The sequence below is a fragment of the Gavia stellata genome, chromosome 20 (genome assembly GCF_030936135.1).
Source record: "Gavia stellata isolate bGavSte3 chromosome 20, bGavSte3.hap2, whole genome shotgun sequence".
Lineage (NCBI taxonomy): Eukaryota > Metazoa > Chordata > Aves > Gaviiformes > Gaviidae > Gavia > Gavia stellata.
The window spans coordinates 14,974,204-14,997,553 of NC_082613.1; the positions used below are offsets into that span (position 1 = coordinate 14,974,204).

General features: G+C 50.4%; 1 protein-coding gene across 1 annotated transcript in view; it reads left to right on the forward strand.

The window, feature by feature from the left end:
- TOX2 (TOX high mobility group box family member 2) overlaps positions 1-23,350 on the forward strand; it is a 157,172-nt gene that overhangs the window by 118,510 nt on the left and 15,312 nt on the right. The window contains exons 4-5 of the mRNA XM_059827198.1: positions 11,909-12,148; positions 16,872-17,099. Coding sequence (XP_059683181.1) covers positions 11,909-12,148; positions 16,872-17,099 — 468 coding nt within the window. The remainder of the gene's footprint in view (positions 1-11,908; positions 12,149-16,871; positions 17,100-23,350) is intronic.

Genomic DNA, 23,350 nt, shown 5'->3' on the forward strand with positions numbered 1-23,350 from the left:
CGTGCCCCCCGGCTGTCATCAAGCAATGCAGAGCCATGCGGCCGGGGGGTCCCCCGGGGTGCTCTCCCTTGTGAGCAGGACGGGGAGGGGCTCCTTGGCAAGGACACGCGACAGAGCGAGCTCAGCTCTGCCCGTGGTGGTGTCCCATGTGGCAGGCAGGATGACAAAAATGAAATCAGTGGCTTCCAATCCACCAGCAGCTTTTGGTCATAGCCACGAAGAGTCCTCAGCTGTCCTGAGCCCCCTCGGGGGCTGCGAAGCAGCAGAGCTTGGAAGGGACAGCAGCTTCTCTACGGCCTCGGCTGGGCTGGCTGCGGTGCCGGAGCTCTCGTCCTTCCCGCAAATTGGGCATCCTTCCAGCCTCCCCCAGTGCCTCCCACCGGGGTACTGGCTCCTTGATGGTAGAAGGGCTTTCTCTGTTACTCATTTTACTCCTTTTTTTCCATTTTGCTCATTTTTTTATTTTGGGGTTTTGGTATTGTCCTTTGCTGCGTAGGGAGTGGAAGTGGATGTCAAATCCATTGCCCTTCCTGAGAAATTGAATTCTTGTTTTCTGCCTTGCTGGGAGTGCCGGGAGTGCCAAAGTGTTTGTGGGAGCGGAGCCCGTGGAGTTGGACTTCTGACCATCTCAGCAGTTCAAAATCTTGTAAAAAGGAGGCTGAGCTGTAACTTAAGATGTTACACATATAATAACGTCAAGGATCTGGTAAAACCACCAGGAAAAGCAAACTTCCCCAAGGAGTCTCTGTAGAGCTGGAGATGTGAAGTGAAAAACTTTCTGTCTCTAGTATTTTCCTGCTTTTCCTTTTTTTTATCCCTAAGGTTATTTGCATGAAATCAGATCTCTGCCTCTCAGGAATCTATTTGTGTGTCTCAAATCCTGTCTTTGACCTGTCGGACAGTTTTGCTGGGCAGGTGATGGTCCCCTGGAGTGCACAGCTCCGGATCAGATCCACATTCAGAGGGGACCCCACCTTCACAGCTTCCCGTGGGGATAGCTTTGCTTCACCATTAGACCCATATAATGCAACAGAAATATTCCATGAGACAGTTTGTCTGCTCCTCCATCCGCCTCAAGTGCAGAGGCAGAAATCTGGAGTAGGAAATCATTCTGGGGGGGCTTCAGCACGGGTGCAGACCCTTCCTGCTCCCAGGACCATCTCAGCCCCCTCGGGCCATACACCTGCACACCTGCAAATATTTCTCATTTACCCCCTTTGCTTCTTTTCCCATATGCAGCTGGTTCTCACTGGCTTTCCTCCTCTTGCCAACACACACGAAGGGGATGTGACAATTTTATTACGTTTTATACCCCCCATGGGTTGGCAGGGGGCTCGGGGTCTGGTGCTGTTTAATTACCTCCCACCATCCGTTACAGGGGAATTCTGGCCCCAGCTTTTGGGACGTGATGGTGTTATGGCTGGATGAGCGGCAATTGCCTTCATCTACAAATGGTCTTTACAAAATCGCTAAATAATGTATTCAGAAAACATGCTGGAAATTAATGGAACAGATTATTTGCAAACATGTTCACTGAATTATCAGGCTTGTTCTTTATCCGTAAAATAATGTACTTTAAAAAAATGAAGTTTATTGAATACGGTATTTACAGACTGTTCTCCAGCTGAGAGCTGCAGGAACACCGACGGAGCACACACGTGGCCCGGCTGCTTCCCAGTGGCCAGGGGCAATCGCTCCTCCTCCAGACAGATGCGCGGTCCAGGACTTTGCTTGCGTTTTGCTGGACAATGTTGCTCATCCCTGACCTCAGGAGAGTGAGTTTGGAGAGGGACGTGTGCTGGCCCTCCCTTGCTGGGGCTGGGGACTATTCCCTCCATGGGAACAGTCACAATGGTTGCTTTGCTTCGTGCGTCGCCGCCTTCTAAGACTCAATGCTGCTCCCGGTGAAGAGGCAAAATACCTGTAAAAAAGTCAGTGGAGAGGAATTAAGCTGTTTTGTGTAGTGTTGTCACATCGTGGCACCCGGCTTGGCAAGCAGCGAGGGATCATTTAGGGATGGACGGCTTAGACCTGCTGCCTGGCGGGTCCCCACAGCAGCACGTCGCCCTGCAGTGAAGAGAGCAGGATGGGTGGGAACCTACCTTGGAGGAACCGTGTCTTATGGGAGGGGAGAAGTCTGAGCTCCTCGTGCCTGGGAGCCGTCCCGTTACCAGTCTTGGCTGCTTCTGCAGTTCTCCTGCAGTATCCGTCCCGTCGAGTTATTCTCAAGCACCTCCGACGCAAGCAGCAGGGTTTATCCCTCCCTCAAGTCGAAGGGACGCTGTGTGACACTGGTGTACAGGGATGGCGTCACCTGTCCACTGGTGATGAGGCAGCTCAGGAGTGTGAAGGACGCCCAGGTCAGCCCTGGGGTCTCCACAGTGCAGGCGAGGCAGGGCTGCGGGGCTGCAGGAGGTCAAGTAGGAAATGTCCCATGTGCAGTCCAGGTCCCCATCTCAACTGTGTTGTTTCTCCATCATCACACAGCTGGTGGGATTCAGGACTCAGGATGGGCCAAGACCTTACAATACTTTGGTCTTCTCCTTCAGAAGCAACATCCCAGCTAGGGGTGCAGGTCTGCAGCGGTGCCGAGATGGAGGACAGGTCTGGTGGTCCTGCTAGCTTGGGTTTGTCTTTTGACATCTTGAGGTGCTTTAAAACCATAACCTTTTGCAATCTGTATAATAACTCCACTAGCCCGAGACAGAGAGGGAAGCACGCTGTTGAAGCAGGACTTCTACCTGGTCAGCACTCCCTGGGGTGGGAGTTACTGGATTTTGGACCCTTGTGGACATCTCTGCTATACATCTCCGCTCCACAATAATGCTCTTATTGGCAGATGACCACAGTGGGGGATTGTATCGTAAGAAAATAACAAGATTCAGTTCATGTGGTACCGAGTTGGTCTGTTCCTTTTGGCTGTGCCCTTCCAGCACCGGGAGCGATGAGAATATTAATGAGAAATATTTCCCATTTGCCACGCACAGTCTCTATCCTGTTTTGCACCGCCGTTCTCACCCAGAAGTTACAGTGCTTTATCGTCGTGATGAAGTGTTAATTGTGTTTGGAGGATTCTTTGCCCCGTAATAGCAGGATATCGTAACACAAGATCACAGCCTGTCTAAGTGCTGAATTCAGCTTGTCAGGCAGGTGCTTTCCAAAACCAGCCCTCGGTCCTGCCTTCCGCTGCCCGCCAAGTGCCCGGGGGCTGCAAGCTGCAGGGAACTTCTCTTTGGGGGGGAAAAACATGCAGAGGTGGTCAAGGCTGGAAAAGATGTGGAGCAATTTATGTAGTAACAGAAGCAGATTAAAAAAAAACCATGGGTGAGGAGACGGAGATAAACACAACTGAACTGGGAGAAGCCCTGGGAGCCTTGTCTGGGGTCAGCCGTATGGCTTTGTGCTGAAGCTTCGTGGTCGAAAATATTGCATTTGAAACTGCCAATATTAATTAGAAAGGTCAGGATTTCAAATTATGTAGCATTTAAAGCAGACCGTAAAACTTTCTTTTCTCATATATATATGCTCAAACCCTCTTTAAGTCACCAGGCTGAGCTAGCTTGTCTGCGCATGGCTTGAAATAGCTGACTGAGGAGCTCTCAGTACTGCTAATGCTGGTATTTGGTAATTCTTGGAATACTGGGGAAGCTCTGGAGGACTAGAAAAGAGCTAATGTGCAAATATTTAAAAAGGGAAACGGAACAGCCCAGGTAATTACAGACCTGTCAGTCTGTCATCAATCCTCAGCAAAATAATGGAGTGGCAGATCCAGGCCTCAATTAATAAAGAATTAAGGGAAGGTGATATAATTAATGCCAATCAACAAGAGCTGATGGAAAACAAATCTTGTCAAACTAACTTGATATCTTTTTTGATGAGATTACAGGTTTGGGTGGTAAAGGTAACAGTGTTAACATAATATACTTAGACATCTGCAAGACATTTGACTTGGAAGCACAAAGTATATTGAGAAAGTTGAACAATACAAAATCAGTGTTACACAAGTTTGGTGGATCGGCTCGTCACTCTGTCTTCCCGGAGTCTGTCATATTTTTGCCAAAGAAAGCATTAAATAATTGCCAGTGAAGTTCGTAGATGATGCATTGAGTAGGCAAGCGAGAGAAGATAGAGATGCAGAGCTTTTAGCATGGCCTGGGAAACTGATCACCGATAACGAGTATGGGTTTGGAGAACCAACACTGTCCCACCTGCAGGAACAAAAAAAATCTGTCAAGATGAGGACTCTTCTCCTTAGAGATGGTGGCTCTGGAAAAGGGATGTGAGGTGCGGGGAACAGCTATGCTTCAGGGTGGGTGCTGGCTGATGGAGAAGTCCAAAAAGCATGCATAGCTATGAGCAGGGTGGGAAACTTGGAGAGAGCAGAGGACCGCTCTGCGTCTTTGGCCAAAGCAGGGAGGGGTTTGATTGTGATCTGCAAGCGTTTTGGTGAAGGACAGTCTGGTGAGAGCTCTCCCGTCTGGCAAGCGATGGGATGCGGAGCTCCGGGGGCTGGCAGCGTGGGCTGCCCTTGAGGGTGCACATAGGGCTTGCTCCAGGGATCACCCGCTGGGCGATTTAGCAAGTGAATCCACCCTCACGGGCAGGGAGGGTTTTGGGCAGCGGGCAGCGCCTGCCTCCTCCGCTGCCTCCTTGCAGCCACCCCTCCTCTGTCCCCTCCACCTGCGGTTCCTGTGTCGTGCCCAGCGGGCTCACAGCGATGCTTTAGATCCCCTCTGTCACAGCCACCGGGACGAAAGTGAGAAGGCTCATGAAACCGAGGGCCTGGGAAAGCTGTGCCTTCAGATCTGCCCTGGGGCATGTCTGTGTCTCAGAAATACTCCTTTTAAATTGTGAATGTGGATTCTTTCTCTTTGCTGCCTGGCTCTGAATTCAGAGATGCTCCTTCGGATCGTGTTTGCAAACTTGAGCCTGTGAAACCCTTTTTTCGCTGTGTTTGATGAAGAAAAACTGCAATTTCAATATAGTCCCCAACAATTTCCATGTGCCCAAACCCCCAAAGCAGGCATCGCCAGTTCCCACGGGCTCCCGTGCTGCTGCTGCCGGGCCAGCAAAGCCGCCCCATGGCAACCTGGTGGGGGTTACAGATCCCCAGGGGCTGGCAGGGGGGTGCTTGGTCCCTCTGGGGACCAGGAGCATCCAGGAGGCTTGTCCCAGGGAGTGACAACCGTGGCTGGGAACCCCAGTGCATATAGAAAGCCTCGGCCATATGGTAAATGCCCCCCACCCCTACAAAAATAAATTGCTTCCTTTCAAAATCCTTTCCTACTGTTCCCCTCCTATTCATAATAGGATGATCGGTGGAACCAAAGATGTGGCTGTTACTTTAAAGGATAAATTAGTTTGACTCTTAACTCAATAATTAAAACTGTTATGGCTATGAGCCTGCAGGGATAATGTACTATTATTATAGTCATTTGTTTCAATTAAATGCTTACTGATTTTACAATAGCAGCTGGGCACCTGTGTGAGATAGCTATTACTCTGAACAAGACATCTCAAATTCCAGCAGAAATTTGTCACTGCACTAAAGCATTTTACATAGACCATGAAAGTTTATTAGGAGCAGTTACAAATCGGGAAGAGGAGGGGTGGTAATTGGGGATATATTTTCTTATCAGCTTCTCTCTCTTCTGCTCCCTCTCTTTTTTAAGTAAATCATCTTTAAGCATTTCAGCTATGGTGATGCGTTTACATTTAAACTTCAATACAGAAAAAGCCTGCTGGGAAAACTTTGCTCCAAAGCTGTTCAGCAGATAATTTCTCTCCCTGGTTGATTGTGATTGTAATGGCTTGTTCTCAGGAGCAAACCTAAGGAGCGGTGAGCTGTGCCGCCGATGAGCCTTGTGGCCACCCCTGGAATAGCTACATCCCTCGCCTGGGGAGGAAGACCCCGGCCGGGGAAGGCTCCGGCAGCTCTGCTCGGCCCACCCATGTGAGCGTGCCCCGGGAAGGGTGGCAGTCATAGGATCACAGAATGGTTTGGGTTGGAAAGGACCTTTAAAGGTCATCTGGTCCAACCCCCCTGCAATGAGCAGGGACGTCTTCAACGAGATCAGGTTGCTCAGAGCCCCGTCCAACTGGACATTGAATGTTTCCAGGGATGGGGCATCTACCACCTCCCTGGGCAACCTGTGCCAGTGTTTCACCACCCTGATCATAAAAAATTTCTTACTTATATCTAGCCTAAATCTACCCTCTTTTAGTTTAAAACCATTACCCCTTGTCCTATTGCAACAGGCCCTGCTAAAAGGTTTGTCCCCATCTTTCTTATAAGCTCCCTTTAAGTATTGAAAGGCCGCAATAAGGTCTCCGCGGAGCCTTCTCTTCTCCAGGCTGAACAACCCCAACTCTCTCAGCCTGTCCTCACAGGAGAGGTGTTCCATCCCTCTGATCATTTTCGTGGCCTCCTCTAGACCTGCTCTAACAGGTCCACGTCTTTCTTGTGCTGAGGACCCCGGAGCTGGACACAGGACTCCAGGGGGGTCTCACCAGAGCGGAGTAGAGGGGCAGAACCACCTCCCTCGACCTCCTGGCCACGCTGCTTTGGATGCAGCCCAGGATACGGCTGGCTTTCTGGGCTGTGAGCACACATTGCCGGCTCATGTCCAGCTTTTCATCCACCGGTACCCCCAAGCCCTTCTCCGCATGGAAGCCTGGTGGTCCCCATGTTCTGGTCTCCCTGGCGCGTGGGGCGATGGCCCTGGGCTGGGGCTGTGCCATCTGCCCGCTCCCTCTGGTCTTGGCCATCGTCTTTTACATGTCCCGCTTTACGCAGCTCCTCTTTAGCTCGGGGGGCCACAGTGCGGTGGGGATCAGCCAACGCCGTATGACAAGCTGCAGCCAAATTTCTTCCTTTCCTGCTGGGTAACACCTGTGAGCGTTTCGGCACAGATCCCACCCGGGATCACAGCCCAGCCACATCGCAGCAAGGGCAAAACACACCGTGGGGGAATAACACTGAATTTGTACTTCTGCCACCAAAACATGGTGATATCTTCAAGGTGTGGCCGAGATCAAGGAAAGTGGGAGGAGGAGGAGGAAAATCCCATGCAAAGCAAAGGCAGTAGGTGGTTACGGGGGTGGGACCTGCCTCAAGGCTTCAGCTGGGAATTAGGATTTTGCAGGAGAGGACATTCAACAACAGCAACCACCCCTGCCTGAGCCTGGCACCAGAGCCCCAGGTCTGCTGGCTAGTGCCATAGCCCTTATTGCTGGAAAGAGCTGCCTTTTACATATGAATTTTGGGTGGCAGTTAACTTGAAGCTCCGCTTGACATGTTTTGAAACAGGACCTTTGCTTGCAGAGCGCCCAGGTCCCCAGCCAGGCTCTTCCTCGCGGCGTTTTGTCACTCACACTGGATTACCCTTCTCCCCAGAAACAAGGAGTGTGGAGCATGTGCCGTTTGTCAGCCTATTTTACTCTCCTTCTTAGGATTAGCTGGAGCGTTTATAGGCCTGATATGCATATTCATTAAAAAAATTGAAATATTGTAGAAAAAAAGAAGCTGTCTGAGTTAGCACAGCCTTTGGGAATCTGCTAAGTAAGATGCACTTAATTACTTTAGCTATGACTACATCACATTTCACTCATGTTTCCTCTGAGATGCAAAACATCTTTTCAGCGGAGGCTGCAAATGCGTCCTGAGCCTTTTGCAGCACCTCGCGGCGAGCTTGTTGTGCTGAATGCCCGGGATGGAGACAGGATCTGACCTGGCTCTTGGAGCCGCCCCTCCTGACGATGTAGCTAATCACGATTGCAGAGCGGTTATTTAGCTACACGTGCGCTTCCGTCGGGCTCCACGGGGATGCGGAATCCTTCATGGGGGGGGAACAGCGCGGGTGCAGCCCCATTTAGCCCGTGGAAGGGGTTGCATCCCGCAGGACTGGCGTGCTACGGGAGAAGAGGTGGTTTGCTTTCGCGGGGGGAACGTTGCATTGGTTACCCTCTCTCACTTTGGTTTGCCATCATCGCAATTTCATTCATCATTTACTTGCCTAATTAGGCAGTTTGCTGCAGGGGAGCATCTCTGAATCCTGCTCCTGGCTTTCTCTTTCCTTGGGTCTTTCTTGGGCGGGGGGTATTAGTTACTTCGGGCACACAACTAAGGCCCCTAAAACACCTCAGTGTCCGCAGGGTCTCACAGCGGGAAGCAGGACTAACCCTTTCCCCAGCTTGAGCGAAGGCAGCAGTCGCCCAAAGGCCCACGGAAGAAGCGCTGGGGCGGCACACAAGCCGCTCGCCTTCGTTTTCACCCCAAACATCTTACATTTGGAGAACACAAATGGCTTTTCCACCGCTGGCCCTCTCCAGTCCTGAGGACATGGGGAGCCGTGGACAGGGGCTATGGGGAGGGGGCAACCTGGCACGTTGCTCCAAAACGGTATTATTTTAAAAAAAAAAAAGGGAAGTGGAGAGAAATATAGTGAGTGGCAAACGATGGGGTCAGATCCTGCCCCACCAGACAGCGGTCAGCAGGGTTGCACGTGGAGACCGTGGTCGCACATGTCCTTCTGCAAAACCTCCTGGCCAGGGTGGGAAGAGATGGAGACGTGGGACAGGGAGGGAGGGGGTCAGAACCAGCGATATTCAGCAAAGGTCTTAAGTAAAAACACCAATTTTTAATGATGTAATAAAATAGGCAGCTGCTTGGGAGGAGGCTTCTGGGCTAAGATATCCTTGAGCAGGGGGATGTCCCAGGAAAAACGCCAGTGTCTTAGCTTTTTAAGAGAGGGCTGTGGTTGGGTTGTTGTCAGCAGGAGGCTTCTGCGTGGATTCTGTGAGCCACGGCTCAGGTTTCTGGTTTTTCCTACAAATTTTCATAAGCATTTGCAGCACGTGTCCCATATCCATAATTGCAGTCCTGGACTTGTTCTGCTCTGATGCATAAATAACACACACTGTAAAGAAAAAGTGTATGATTACATATTTAATGGATAAACAGAGCCGTTGTGGTCTACTGGCCACATAATAAAAGTTTCAAAAAAATTGTCTTAATACAGTATTTACCCAAGAGACTGCCACGGCTGCAAATGTGAACGAGCTATTTTAAATTTTAAAATTTTTTAAGCCACGTTTCGTAACATTCCCCATTTCTAAAACACCCGTCTTCTAAACTTTTTCTTCATTTAAATTTAAAATAAGGACAATAAATTATTCTTTTCCTTAGCAGCTGGCAGATCTACTCCAACATGAAAGGTCTGGATTAAACTGACAAAATCCAAGACGAATGTACCTTCTTCACTGGAATTTGGGAAAGAGCTTGGTGCTCGCGTGGCAGATGGGTGCTGATCTGTCTCCCCACCTTGCAGGCTCCCTGTCACTGCCTGTCTCACTCCTGGCCATTCCCACGACGTTCGCAAATTCAATTGAAAATGCAAAAATTGCCTCTCTGACCGAGCCCCTTGTCCATCCCCACCTTGCTTGGCTGCAGCGTGCATGTCCTCCGTGTCTTTTTGGCCGGGATTTCCCACGCAGCAGCACGTGGCGTGGCGAGGAGAGGCCAGACCTCTGCAGTAAGTCATGTTTTAAGGGCGCAGAAAACTTGCCATAGTTGAAGCAGCTGCGAGTTTTCTCAGCTCCACGACGGCGCAAAGCCAACCCTGCTGCCTCCGTAAGCTGGTGTTTCCTTGCAACCACCAAAGCCGAGGACAGCAATTCAGCGTGGCCCCTAAGTCAGCCTCAGTCAGACTCCCCGTGCCGTTGAAATGCAAGACGTTGTTTTCTTCCTGTGAGTTAAATCCCTGCACTTCGTAATTAATACAGAAAAAGGGCAGATCTGGGAAAATCTGTTCCCCTGACACACGCTCCTCTACGGATGGAGAATCCGAAAGAGAGCAGAACATGCTGTCGGGTGTTGTGTAAAGCTCTTGATTCCTGACCTGCAGGAGTAAATCTCGTTTTGCGTTTGGATTTATTTCCTCTGAAGCCTACCGAGCCCTTGCAGGTCTTCCCTGGGTTTCTTTCTCCATGTGCTGCTAATGGAGTTGGCAAGCCTCCTCTGGTAATGAGAGATTGCACCTCAGCGGGCTTATCGGAAATGAAGATTGTTAATAAATAAAGCCTGGGTCTTTAAACTCATGTTAACATTAATCAGATTAATATAAAAGGGAAAAAGTCTGGAAAACGTTTCAGGCAGGGTTTGCTCTCCCTCCCCCTGGCTTCCTCCGTGGCTGGATGAGGCTGTGCGGCAGCTTGGCTCTGCCGGCGGGGGCTGCGGTGGGGCTGAGCCCCGCTGCTGGGGGGTGGCTGGGCAGGGGTGGGTCCTGGGGTGAAAATGGGGCTTTTCGGGGAAAATGGTACAAACTGGAAATGGGGTCTTGGCTCAGCAGACAGCAGGGCAGCCCCAAAACCTTCCATGCACCTACAACGTGACCGCATTTGTCCCCACCTCATCTCCTCTTCCTTCCTTGGCCAGGACAGGGGGTTGTTGCTGGTCATGCCTGGCCCAACCACTTGCACTTTGTTTTATGCCACCACACAGGGGGATATACACTCCACAAGATATTTTTATTTTGTCTAATGTAGCATTCAACATTTCTTATTAGCCATATATATATGTTTCATCTTTCTTTCAAATCTTTCAAGAGCGTTGGGCTCAGCAGCCTCAGGAGGCTGCACTTGTGCCGGTGGCCTGTGCCATGTCCGTGTGTCCCTGCAGCCGTGTGTGATTAGTCGCCCTTCAGTCCCATCGGATGTCCCCTCGCTCTCGCGTTATGAGAACAGATAAATAGGTATTAAGAAACTCTTCATTTTTGGGGACAACTCTATCACATAGCCTCCTCCCTCATCTCTTACCTACATGCATGCACACACATACATCGCTTTGGGTCCCTTCCCTTGCTGGGAAATCTTAACAGGCAGCCCATAATTTTCTTTGCCCTTGTCTGGATTTTTTTTTTCTGCTACATTCATTTCAAGTGGGATTGGAACTGACTGCAATATTTAAAATTGGAAGAGTCATCTCCAGGAGGAGTTGTAATGAGGTGGTGGCTACCAGCGGAGCTTGCCCCCATGCATTGGGGTCTGTCTCAGGGCACGTTGCGGTGCTCAGGGCTTCGGGGGCTCGGGGACATACAAACCTCTGGCTTGATGGTAGTGTCACAGCTTCGGGCAGACCGACATGGTGGGAGCGGGGACCTGGGGCTTCCACTGACTGCTTTTGGGCTTACTGCTTCTAGGTTTAACCCCCGTAGCACTAGCGACCCGACAGCTGTACAGAGGATGCAGGAGGGTTGGTTGTGGTACCTCCATAAATTCAGACAAGCAGATATTTTTTCACCTGTGCAGTTACTAAATGTCAGCACCAAGTATTTACTGAATATCAACACCAAGTATTGCTCAGAAAGAGCATGTTTGGGATCCATGGCCTCTAACGCTGCATCGCTGATGTCCCAGGGCTGGACTGTCAGCCGTGGACCCCAAATACCCTGGCACAATACATGCCGGTGCTCAGCGATGGCCTCACGTGTGCAGCAGCAAGGCTTGGCCCCAGAAATGCCCGGGTCGTTGCAACGCCCTCCCTTCTCTTGGTGATTTGGCCAAGAATTGCTCATTTCTGAACTTTTCTTTCCGACCCCTGGTAGGTGCCAGACACCACTGGTCCCTGAGGCAGGCAGGGGCACCTCCAGGACGCACAGACCTATGCACAAAGACAATTTAGCACCTCTGTGTAGTCCCCGTGGGCAGGGCGATGGCAGGAGCAGAGCCCTGGGTGCACGGTACTCAGTTCTTGCTCTTGGTTTGGAAGGGGGCACAAGGAAGACTTTACCAACTGTGTAGGATAATTTTAAATCAGTCAATAAGAGTTCGTCTTAAAATGATTTGACAGTATAATAAATAAATAAATAAATACATTTTTTAATTACAAAGTGATATTCTCCTAACTCAGATCCAGGAGATGGTCCACTCGGACGCCACAACCTATGAGTCCAACCGTCAAGTGCCCCTGATCAATCGCCCCGGGATGTTAGCCGGCCCCATGAGCGCTCTCAGCCAGTCACAGCTGATTTCTCAGATGGGGATGCGGAGCGGTGTTACCCACGGCTCCCCATCGCCCCCGGGAAGTAAGTCCGCTACACCATCTCCCTCCAGTTCTACTCAGGAAGAGGAGACAGAGTCACATTATAAGGTACGTGCAGTCACGCCTGTTTTAACAGACAGCGAGAAAACGGCAGATGATGTTTTTCAGTGAGGGATAAATTGCGCTAAATAAGAGCACAGACTTTTGGTCTTTTTTTAAAAAATATGTATGTATAGTGGGAGACTTCCCCAAGGATGGGGAGATTGTTTCCAACCTACGGTGAGGTACAGCATGGCAGGCTAGCACACATGCTTGGGTTGTGCATGCAGCAGGTTTGGCAATGAGCGTTGGGCTTTTCTCTCCATGGTTTACCCGGTTCATCAAGCTGCAGAGTTTCCTCCGATGAGGGTTTTGATGAGCCAAGCAGGTTCAGGGCTAAGGTTCTGCAAATGTTTCGGTGCAAAATTAGATTTCTGGTGACAGGTAGAGGAGACTAAAACACGGAAGGAAAATAACGCAGGGTGGAATTTAACTGAGCTCACTGGACATGGCGTGCTAAGGAAAAAAACCCAGAAATTAAAAGAGGAAGAGTCTTCTGCCTTTAGTTCACCCAGGCAGTGTTTTAGGTAGTCAGCAGTGTCTTAGTGGCACAGAGTCTGCCTCTACAGCCAACAGAACTGCTGCTGAGCATGGCATCAAGAAACCCAAGGATTTCCTAGGGTTTTGGGGACATCTTGGTTGTTGCCCATCTTTCTCAAAATGCACCAGCAAAGCAAACAACACGTGCTGTGTTCCACGAGTCTTCCGTCTGTTATTTACTGAGGGCAAATTGCAGCAATGGCACGGCTGCTGCCTCAACACCCGGTGGGTCTCTGTGCCTGCAGGTCAAACACTGGGCTCCCTGGGGCACTTTCATTAAAGTCTTTCATGGAGAACCTTCTCCTGGAAGGTGCTGATCCAAGGATGACACCAGAAGCACTGGTATTGTAACCTTGTCCCACAAGAATAGACGATTGTGACAGGATTTGAATATATAACCAGAGCAGCAAACAGTGCAGGGGCTGGGAAACTAGGAAAACACTAGGACTGCGCAAAAACCTTTCCCTTTCCTTGGAAATCCAGGCAGATGTATTCCCATCAATGGTGTAGTTTTTCATCTGTTGGCAGCTTTCACTTCAGATCGGGACATTTCAAAGCCGAGTGCACACGTGGATGCGAAAACTGAGCTTCGGTGGAATAAAACTGTAAAAAGAAAGGATACACGTGACTGAAAATAGATGGAGTTTCTCAAGCTCTGCGATTCCACGTTTGGGGGACACTGTGGGACGGGTTGTGCCGCTGGACCCCACGGTTTGCCATCTCCCAGAGCCGTGTCACACAGCTCCAGGCAATTACCTGGGAGCTGAAATCTTTCATGTCAGTGGAAAATTAGTTTCAGCTTAGTTAGACACCAGGTTCTCTCTCTCTGCCTCTTTCAGCATCACCCAGCTTTCCTCCCAGCCATCTGGGGCTGCAGGAGTCACTGGGGAAGACACAGCTTTGGGGTTGGATCTTCTGTTCTCATTGAGCCAGTGATGCCTGTGGGGGGTAGGAAGAATTTGGAGATGTCTAAATTTTGGCAACTTGCAGAGATTTGAATTTTTCCTAATCCTAAAGGCATGCCCCCTCATTTTTCTGCCCTGTAAACTACCCAGCGAGACAGGTGGAACAGGAGTGATGTGTTTGGTGGAGGAAGGAGACCATAGGTGTAAAGGAAGCAGCAGAACCACGGTGTGGCCTGCAGGTTTCTGTTTGCTTTCTCTATCTACACAGCTGCTGTATTCACCCATCGGTCATTTTTTGTATGGCTGTTAAGGGCCTTTCTGCAACAAGTCATCAAAGCAACATCTAACAAGCAGAAATTAATCTTGTGACCAAGAAGGTCACATGTTAAAGAAATGGGTCTGATGCCAGCAGGTAGTTCAGGTCCAGCAGGTCACAGAATCACAGAATCACTACGGTTGGAAAAGACCTGTAAGATCATCAAGTCCAACCATCAACTAACCCCCCCCATGCCCACTAAACCATGTCCCACAGTGCCACGTCCACACGTTCTTGAACACCTCCAGTGATGGTGACTCCACCGCCTCCCTGGGCAGCCTGTTCCAGTGCTTCACCACTCTCTCAGGAAAGAAATTTTTCCTAATATCCAGTCTAAGGTCCTCCGAGAGAGGGACATTATGATTTTAGGAGGTCTCCCAGCCTCACTGATGCATTTACCTGCCTCATTGCTTTGGGGGGGGGGGGATGTACACATGCATGGGAGGGAGAGGTAGTTACAGCCCAGATTCCAGTTGGATTAGTGATCTCTCTCCGTAGTTATTAAAACCATGGTGTCCATGAGGTTACTGCTCTTCACGGGTTCAACATCTAAGAAGGCGCCCAGCCACCAGTTTATGGGATCACATCTGTCACTGGTGAATTGCCCCAGTCCATATCTTGTGTTAAACATACCTTCTGCTGCCTCTCCAGAACCGGTCCATGCAGGGGCTGGTGGCCACGCACTCCATCCCGCTGCACGAGCCTTCATGGTCGCTTTGACCGTGGCTCACCCCTTGAGGGATACAGTTGCCCTGCAGCGAGGCGCTGGCTCACTGGGGCTTGCCTTTAGCCATGAACATGGCTTAGGTTGTTCAGGCATCTTCTGCAGCCCAGAGCTGGGCTGTTGTCTCATCCCGTGCCGTGTCACATCTGGTAAACCCCAGGAATACCAGGCAAAGATCTGATCTGCTCTGCTCCCTCCCGGGAACTGCCAGCTCCAGGCAGCCTTGCAGGCAGCGTCTCTTTTCCATAAATACCATTTGGTCTTTGGTGCTGCCTAAGCAGGACCGACTGTAAAACAGTTGTCATGGCTGTGGTTGCGTTGCGCCTGTTCCCAGCTCCTTCACTTGGCCAACGGCTGTGAGGAGAGCAGGTCCCCCCCGCAGCACTTAAGTGAATCAAACAGGATTACAGTTAGTTAAAATACCATCTCACTTGCTAATGGGCTGAAGCCCTGTCATGCATTTTTTTTCTCCTAATAAGCTGGCCTTTCACCTCCAGGCCTCCCATTCAAGCCCAATTGGGCAATTTCAAATTAAATGCAATTTTTTTGGTCTCTCTGCTCATTCACTAATGGTCACTGTCTGTTTGACAAATGTCACTGCGCTGGTACTGAACTTAATGACCAGTCAAGAGCTGCTGAGCGGAGAACAGGAGCGCTGCTGCCCTTTCCTCCCCGTGCCTGGCCTGTGCCAGCTGAAGTGAAGCCTCTTAAATCCCGGCGCTTCCAAGCACGCAATCAAATCAGCAAATCCATCAGGAGAAAAGGCCTTTTGCTCCCAGCGCTCACCGGGAGGCACAGTTTTCGCAACGGCTTGGTGTTTAGACCTGTGTCAATTGACTTTTTTTTTTTTATTATTTTTTTTTAAGACCTCTAAGTGACAGGCTGGGCAACTTTCTAAGGAATACAATTAGCCCATGCACCTGGTAGAGCAGGGACTGCCGAAGCCAGGTAGCAGCTGAGCACTTGGTGCCTGAGGCACAGTGGGTCTGCAGGCGGAGGTGCTGGCACCTTGTTTGCCCCCGAGGATGCAGAGATCCAGACTGCAGCAGCCAGCTGGCAGCAAACGCTTTTATTCTCTGCCGTGTTTAACCTCTGGTGTATTTAGTTTTTCCTCCGCTATAAAATAAGGATAATGGTGCTTCCCTGTAGTGCGAGCTTTCACCGACCACAGTTAATGCATTGAGAGCTTTGATGTATGTCCAGGTGCTTTCCAGGGGTCTTTTCCTTTGCACATCATCACACAGAGGCTTCTGTGGTCCCATATATTCACCACGCTGCCCAGGGCATCCTGGCGGAGGCTCAACCATAGGATCTCCTTTCTGTGCTACCTTCACTGGAAGCATCCCTGTTTCCAGCCTTGCTGTTTTACTTCCCAGCCCGGTGTCAGTGTCTCGTGCTGAGCAGCCACAAAGTCCAACTACTGTTGCCTGTGTCTTGCTCCCCTTGGTTCAACCACCCACAGGGCACCGAGCATGGACACAGCCAGACCTAGTCCTCCGGCTGCGCCTGGACCGGTTGTAAAGAGTGAGCAGTACATGCAAAGCATTTAATACATAAGATTAAAATAGTTTAATTCCTGGGTATTTTTCCTGGATAGGGGTACGTACCTGTTAGCAGGGTGAAACAAATTTCAGATGGCCCGAGTGATGGCTAATGTGATGCTGGTGCTGCTTGGTCAGTGCTCGCGACCCTCCTGCCTAGGGAGCGGGGAGGCTGAGCCGCCGGCACACACATGGGCGAGGAAAGGCAGAAGCAGCTTACAAAGGAGGATTATTGGGCTGGAAACCAGAAACCATGTGGAAGCCGAGTTTGGAAAAATAAATGGACTGCTAAAGGGATCTGTCTGGGAAGCAAGGCATTTGGAGAGGTCCCAGAAGAGGATCAAGGAGTGAGTGAGCTTGTGATGCTGGGGAGGAGCAGAGGGAAGGGGGGGTGACCGAGGATGAGTGTCTGGAAAGCCCCAGCTTTGGAGCAGGGACCACTGGAGCAGCAAGGGGCGAACCCAAGCTGTGAGCTGGGCTGTGAGGAGGCACCCAAGCTGGGCTCAGGCACCCACCAGCAGTTCGTGTAATGATCCTGGAGGCTCCTGGGGGTCAGAGAGACCCCCAGGGCTGCTGCCCTCCTCGCCGCGCTGGGAGCCCTCCTCTGCCCATGCCCTCTCTTGTCCCCTTTGCTACCAAGCTGTAGCACAGACTCATCTCAGACTACTCCCAGCTGACTGCTAAGGTTCATCTCTGGGTTTTGCAGGTTACTGGAGAGAAAAGACCATCAACAGACATGGGCAAAAAGCCCAAAAGCCAAAAGAAGAAGAAAAAGAAGGATCCCAATGAGCCCCAGAAGCCCGTGTCAGCCTACGCCCTGTTTTTCAGAGACACGCAAGCAGCCATCAAAGGGCAAAACCCCAATGCTACCTTCGGAGACGTATCGAAAATTGTTGCGTCAATGTGGGACAGTTTGGGAGAAGAACAAAAACAAGTGAGTTACTGATCTCTTTTTTTTTTTTTCTTTCAACTGTTGAAATGTGTTTTTCCATGGTACAGAGCATCAGAGTCCCCCCAGGCACGTTAGGAGCGTGGCCAGGGGCTTAAACAGGCTGAAGTGTACGAACAGAAACGGAGGCTATTTTCAGGAGCGGTGCTGAAGTGCCCACTGCCACTCGAAGCGATGCTCGAGTGGTTTACACGCTGTGCTCCCAGCCCCGAGCCGGTGCGGCGGTGATGTGACCTGGCCCTCGGACACCTCCTTGGGGTGCCCCGCACACAGATCTGTGCCACCCGCGTGCCCCGAGGAGGGAGGGTCCGACCCACGTGGCAGGCAGGGCAGGGATGGGGCCGCAGACGGATGTGCTAAGTTTGCTTTGCTTTTGCCCCCTTTTTTAGAAAAATCTCTGTTGTTACATGGGGAAGAGCAAACTTTTATGACAACTAATTATTCTTGGTAAGATCGTACTTTGCAAAAACATCAGTGGCCTTTCCCTGCTGTGGGGTTTTTACAGCCTTAGATGGGAGATGGGTTTGTATTTGCTTATTTATTTACAAGGAGTGACAGCAAACCGACTAAAAACTATTAACTCTCTACATCACTGGCCTCAAATCTAACGTTAAGGCTTTGAAAGCTTAGGAAGGAGATGTCTGAAGTGGCCTCACAGAGAAAACCTTCCTGCCCCAAAGCTGTCAACCACTTTTAGTCTGCTTCACACGGAGACTTCTAGGTCCTGCTTTAACTGTTCTGTTGATGCTGAGTCATTTACAAAAGCCTGTAATTGCTTGTTGCCTATTGAGAAAACCCCAGGGAACAATTTCTGTAGCAAGTATGTCTTTTTATCGGGCAGAGCGAGATCTGACAGTGTGTGTGATGTGTCTCTGAACCCAAACATGCTTTAACTGACAATCCCCCCGAGCGGTGAGCCCTTCTCCTAAAGCCTGGCTGCCAACGTCAGGCTGGCTCCATCTCCCGTTGGGTGTCCATGGCCAGCATTTGAAGCACCCACGTTTAGGGAGGGAGCAGCAGGGAGGAAAAAAAGGCATTTAAATTGAAGCCATGCTAGGAAATAGCCTTGCTTTCCACCCCACACCATCAGGAACAAGAGCAAGGCATCTTCTGGGATGAAAGCCCTTTTGCTGATCCATTTGGAGTCTCCATACTGTGCAAAGTGTTGCTTTGATGTTTTCGTGATCCTCCCTTTTCTCCTCTTTGGACGGATCGCTGGGGGATCATGCAGGAATTTCTCGTGCTGAAGAAGGGAGGACGTGCAGCAGGTTGACCCCAGCCCTGCTGCCTGGGAAGCTGCAGGGCCGGGTTTGGGCTATTGGTGCAAGGTGTGGGAGGTTCAGGAGCGGGGAAGAGCTTTCATGTCACCTATTTCTCCTGCTTTCATCCCTCCCAACATCTCAGCCTGCCTCTCCCTTACCCCATCTGGTTACAAATATCGCTGTAGATTGGGCACTGAGCTTGGCTGCAAATGTGGTTTATGTAATGGAAGTGCTGGTGTGACCTTGACTCAGCGCAGTGCAAATGCTCAGCTCTTAATTAACAGCAGGGATTAAACCAGTCCGTTTATCTTCCCTGCTAACTCTCCCTTCTTCTCTTTTATGAGATAGTAGCAGCCTTGCCGTCTCTTTACACACGCTTTCTAAGTGGCTCCATTTCTCCCTCTGTAATTGATTTAATTAAGTCATTTGTTCCTTGTCTGAATGCTTAAATATTAACTTCCTGGCTTTGTCTCCAGCTGTATACTTTTCTCCCAAGACAGCTACCTCCCTGCCTGGGACTCCGGCTGGAGGGACGCTCTTTATCTTTGGCTCTCGGACCGTATTGCTGGTTTGTGCGATGTGGCACGTTCACTCTTGAAGCGTTTGGGTGGAAGAGAGTTTATTTAGTCCCTGTTTGCTTTCCTCTGCCAGCATCTCCAGTCAAGTTTGTTTAGATTCATAAGGTAATGTGATGGAAAGGAAAAAAGGAAAAGAAAAAAAAAAAGCATTAACAAAATGTCTTTAATATGTGAAAACAAGTGCCTGGGCTGTCCTGCAGATCCTTTCTCCCGAGGACTGCAGGACATGATGCATACATTCACAATGAAGGCAAGCAGCCCATGCCAAGCGCTCTCTTGGCACGTCTCGGGAGGGGACGGTGACCAAACAGGACAACAGACTGCCACGTGGCTGCACTGGACCATGGTTCGGCTCATCGCTGGGCAGGAGCATCATGCTCTGGGCAGGGGTGGAAAGGTGGAAAAGGGTAGTATTTCAGCTGGTGCACTGCTCCTAGCTCTGTTGGCAAGAGTGTTTTTCAATATCTTCATGTCCTCACTGCAGAAAGCAGCGCAGAAGACAGCCTGGGGAAAAGCCAACACAGTGATGGCAAAGTAGGCAAGCAAGAGCCAAATCTGGACTTTCTTGCTCAATTATGACCAAGGTTTTAGTTCAAGAAAGCTTCCCCTCTTCCTGGCATAAGAAAAGAGGGTGGATTTGAGGCTGTAGGATCTGATTTGGGGCTGGGCTCTGGTCCCAGACTTGGATCTCTCGCAGCCCCCAAGATGTTCAGGGCATGGCTGGGGCATCACATCCAGAGGGCTGATGTGCAGACCCCAGCCCCACCATGCAGTTATTAAGCAGTCATTTACATCACTGTAGTTTCTGCTTCAGAGGAGGTTTACAAACCTTATTTTCCACCTTCCAATGGGCACAGTTTCCCCAGCCCTGGGTGTGTTTTGGTTCCTGCCTTGTAGGAGAACAGCAGGCAGAACAGGCAGGGAGCAACCAGGGAGGGGGTTCAAAGCAAGCTGGCCGATAAACCCAACCTCAGCCAGGGCATTTTGGACTTGTGATCCCCCACCACGTGTCAGCAGCCCCCGGCACGTGCCCCGCTGTGCCTGCAGACGTGTCCATCCATCCCTCCCAGCTCCATCGTGCACAGAGGAGTTATGCAGCGTGTGGGGTGGCTGCCGTGCCAGTGCCAAAGGGACGAGGAAAGCCCGGTGCCGGTGGCTTGTTAGCCTTGCTGCCGATGCAACGCAGCCAGTGCCTCGGGCTAGGAGGGGTGGTCCTGTGCCCCCCCAGGCAGGCAGAGCCTCAGCCCCGCTCCGGCTGCGCTCGCCCCACAGACGCTACACGGAGCATTTCTGCAGGCAGAAAAGGAGACGCCACCTCTTTGCCAGGTAGCTCAGGCCGGCATGAGGAGGGTTAATCCTCTGCCATTTGCGCTGCTAATGATTATACGCACTGTAATATCAAAGCTGTAGCTATTTATTTGCCATTGAGCAGGTGCTGCTGCTCCCACAAAGCAAATTTGCTTTCTCCTCCTGATGAAACAAGCAAAATAAAGGTTGCTCACGTCCCATTTCAGATACCTTTTTTTCCCTGTGTGCTAGCTGAAAGACAAACACCAAGCGGGAACCAGAATGCATATTATGCAAGAAACCATATAATCTAGGAGCATCTTTGATTTGGCTGCTGCTGTCACAGACATGTATTTCACAGAGAGGCTTCCCCCCCCCCGCTTTCTTTCGTTCTTACTGGTTTATCATTTGTGCCTTTGTCATTTTGTTCCTTCTTCTTCTTCTCTTCTCAGCCTCTTCACAATGAATCTTCATTTTCCCTCTGACACACTTGTATCTAAATTTCCTTATTTCCTGCCTTTTTTTATTTATATCTGTTGCCTGGTGATTTGATCATGCTGTGGAATACAGGATTAGCAATCTCCGTGTCCTTGGGTACTGCTCAAGGACACCTGTTCGGCAAAGCGCCGTTTTCTTCCCCATTTTAACCCCTTCCAGTGTGGCCATGCGTGCGTAACAGTAATAAATAACAATACCTTTTAAAATCTCCAGCGCTGCATTAGCAGGATGTTGTAATCTTCATTCTTCAACAGCTGGCGTGGCCCTTTCTAAGAAGCTTACATGGGAATCTGAAGAATGTGACTCGGGGGAAAAAAAAATATTAATACGGACTCTTTGAACTTTGCAAATAGTTTAGCAGCTGTTCCTGTAGAGATAGCTTAGACTTTGGTGGAGAGTGAAATGCTAATTCAGCCATTATCATCAAATGGGGTACCTGTTGTAGTAATCCGCCTGCAGCTCCAGGTCCCTGCTCGAGGCTCGCAGAATCCCGTTCCTGGGTGTTATTTTTTTTCATTAGCAGATACAGACCAGCATTCCCAGCGTTACCCAGTGAGGTTTAAAAGGGCTGCCTGATTTGACAGAAATTAGAAGAATTTGAGTGCTAGATTGGAGCAAACTCTGCTAATTGACTAGGAAGGATTTTTCCCCAGCACGGACATAGTGCTCACAGCCCGGTCCCAGCTCGTGCCACCCGGCAGGGCTGCCTCCCCCTCCACTCCTTGCACGGGCCACCAGCCCTGCCACGAGCAATCTCTGCTCAAGAGTAGGTGACACCCAGCCCTGGGTGGCTGTCCTCCATCAGGGGGACTTCATTTGGATGATAAACCTGGAAACTCTCCAGAGCATATTGAGAAGTCACCAGTGGGATTTGGTCTTCTCTGCTGTGTTCTCTTACTCCCTCTCAGAGCAACTTCCCGTTGCCCACTGTATTTTGGGGGACAAGGACGCTGTTTTGGAGCCTGGTGGTGATGGAGCACAGGGAACACTGCCAAGCTGGCACTTGCAGATGTCTCTGGAACCTGCTTCTTTTCATTAGGAAATCCAGCAACAAATTCAAAGCATTGGGTCAGTGTTTCCCTAGACCCTGGAAACTCAGGGTAGAGGCATCAAGATGGTTCTGAGCAATCTGTTGAATGAACCTTAGGCTAAACCGGGGCTTCCCACCCTAAGTGAGCAGAAGCAAAAAGTAGGACAAAATCAGCATTGCCAGTTGAGTTTATGAGTCTGGGGGCTCACTGGGGACACAAAGGTACTGGAGATGAGTTCTTGCTTGCAGTAGCCCTGCCTCACCAGTTCAGTAATGCTAAGTGACTCCGTGGCCAAATGCATATGTGATTTTCCTGTACAAATGCGCAGCCTGGAGAATAGCACAGCGTTCACACTCCGGGGATAAATTACCCAGCAGAAAAATTACTCGCTCAGCAGAAAATAATAGATCACCCATATAATCAGAGCCATCTGCTTATTGAACCTGATACATCACCTGGTGACAGGACACTGCATATATCTGCGGTGGGACACAGGCACCTCGGGCCAGCTGTAAAGCTGTATTATGGCAGAGCCATCCCAGGGCAGAGATCCCATGGGAACCGCATGCAGCAGGTGCTGCCTGGCAGCATGGCCATCAAACTGCCCGCTTCCAGCGTTGTACAGAGCTGTCAGCGGTGGAGCCAGCGCTGGTTGCAGTTTCCTGCTGCTGCTCCAAAGCCCTGGCAGTGAGGGGCTGGAAGGGTCCAACCAGTTGCCCTGGCCTGGAAGGAGGTTTCAGCACCTTCTAAGTGTCAAAGAAAGCCATGTACAGGAGAAGGATGAAAGCACTGATCCCAAACAAGGTTTCAAGAGAGGTCTGGTGGAGACCAGAATGATGATCAGGAAGATGGGAAAGGGCAGAACTGCTGTTAAAAGCAGCTCCAAGAGTGTGACCTCTCTTCTTGGACAGCAAAATCACAGAATCATTAAGGTTGGAAAAGACCTGTAAGATCACCAAGTCCAACCATCAACCCAACCCCACCATGCCCACTAAACCATGTCCCACAATGCCACATCTACATGTTTTTTGAATACCTCCAGCGATGGTGACTCCACCACCTCCCTGGGCAGCCTGTTCCAATGTCTGACAACTCTCTCAGAGAAGAAATTTTTCCTAATATCCAGCCTAAACCTCCCCCGGTGCAACTTGAGGCCATTTCCTCTTGTCCTATCACTTCTCACTTGGGAGAAGAGACCAACACCCACCTCACCACAACCCCCTTTCAGGCAGTTGTAGAGAGCGATGAGGTCTCCCCTCAGCCTCCTCTTCTCCAGACTGAACAACCCCAGTTCCCTCAGCCGCTCCTCATCAGACTTGTGCTCCAGACCCCTCACCAGCTTCATCACCCTTCTCTGGAAATCAGAAGTGTGGAAGATGCATGTTGTGTGCTTTTCATCCTCCATGGAGGTTAGGGGTTGAATTTGTCACCCTCCTCCTCTGCTTCATTCTGGAGTCTTCTGTGGGTTGTCCTGGGAATACACGTGTCCTCACATGGAGCGATAGATGACTTATACCCAGGTGGCACAATGAAGTCAAGGCAGAGGAAAGCGTGACTCTTTCAGGACACTTCAATCAACG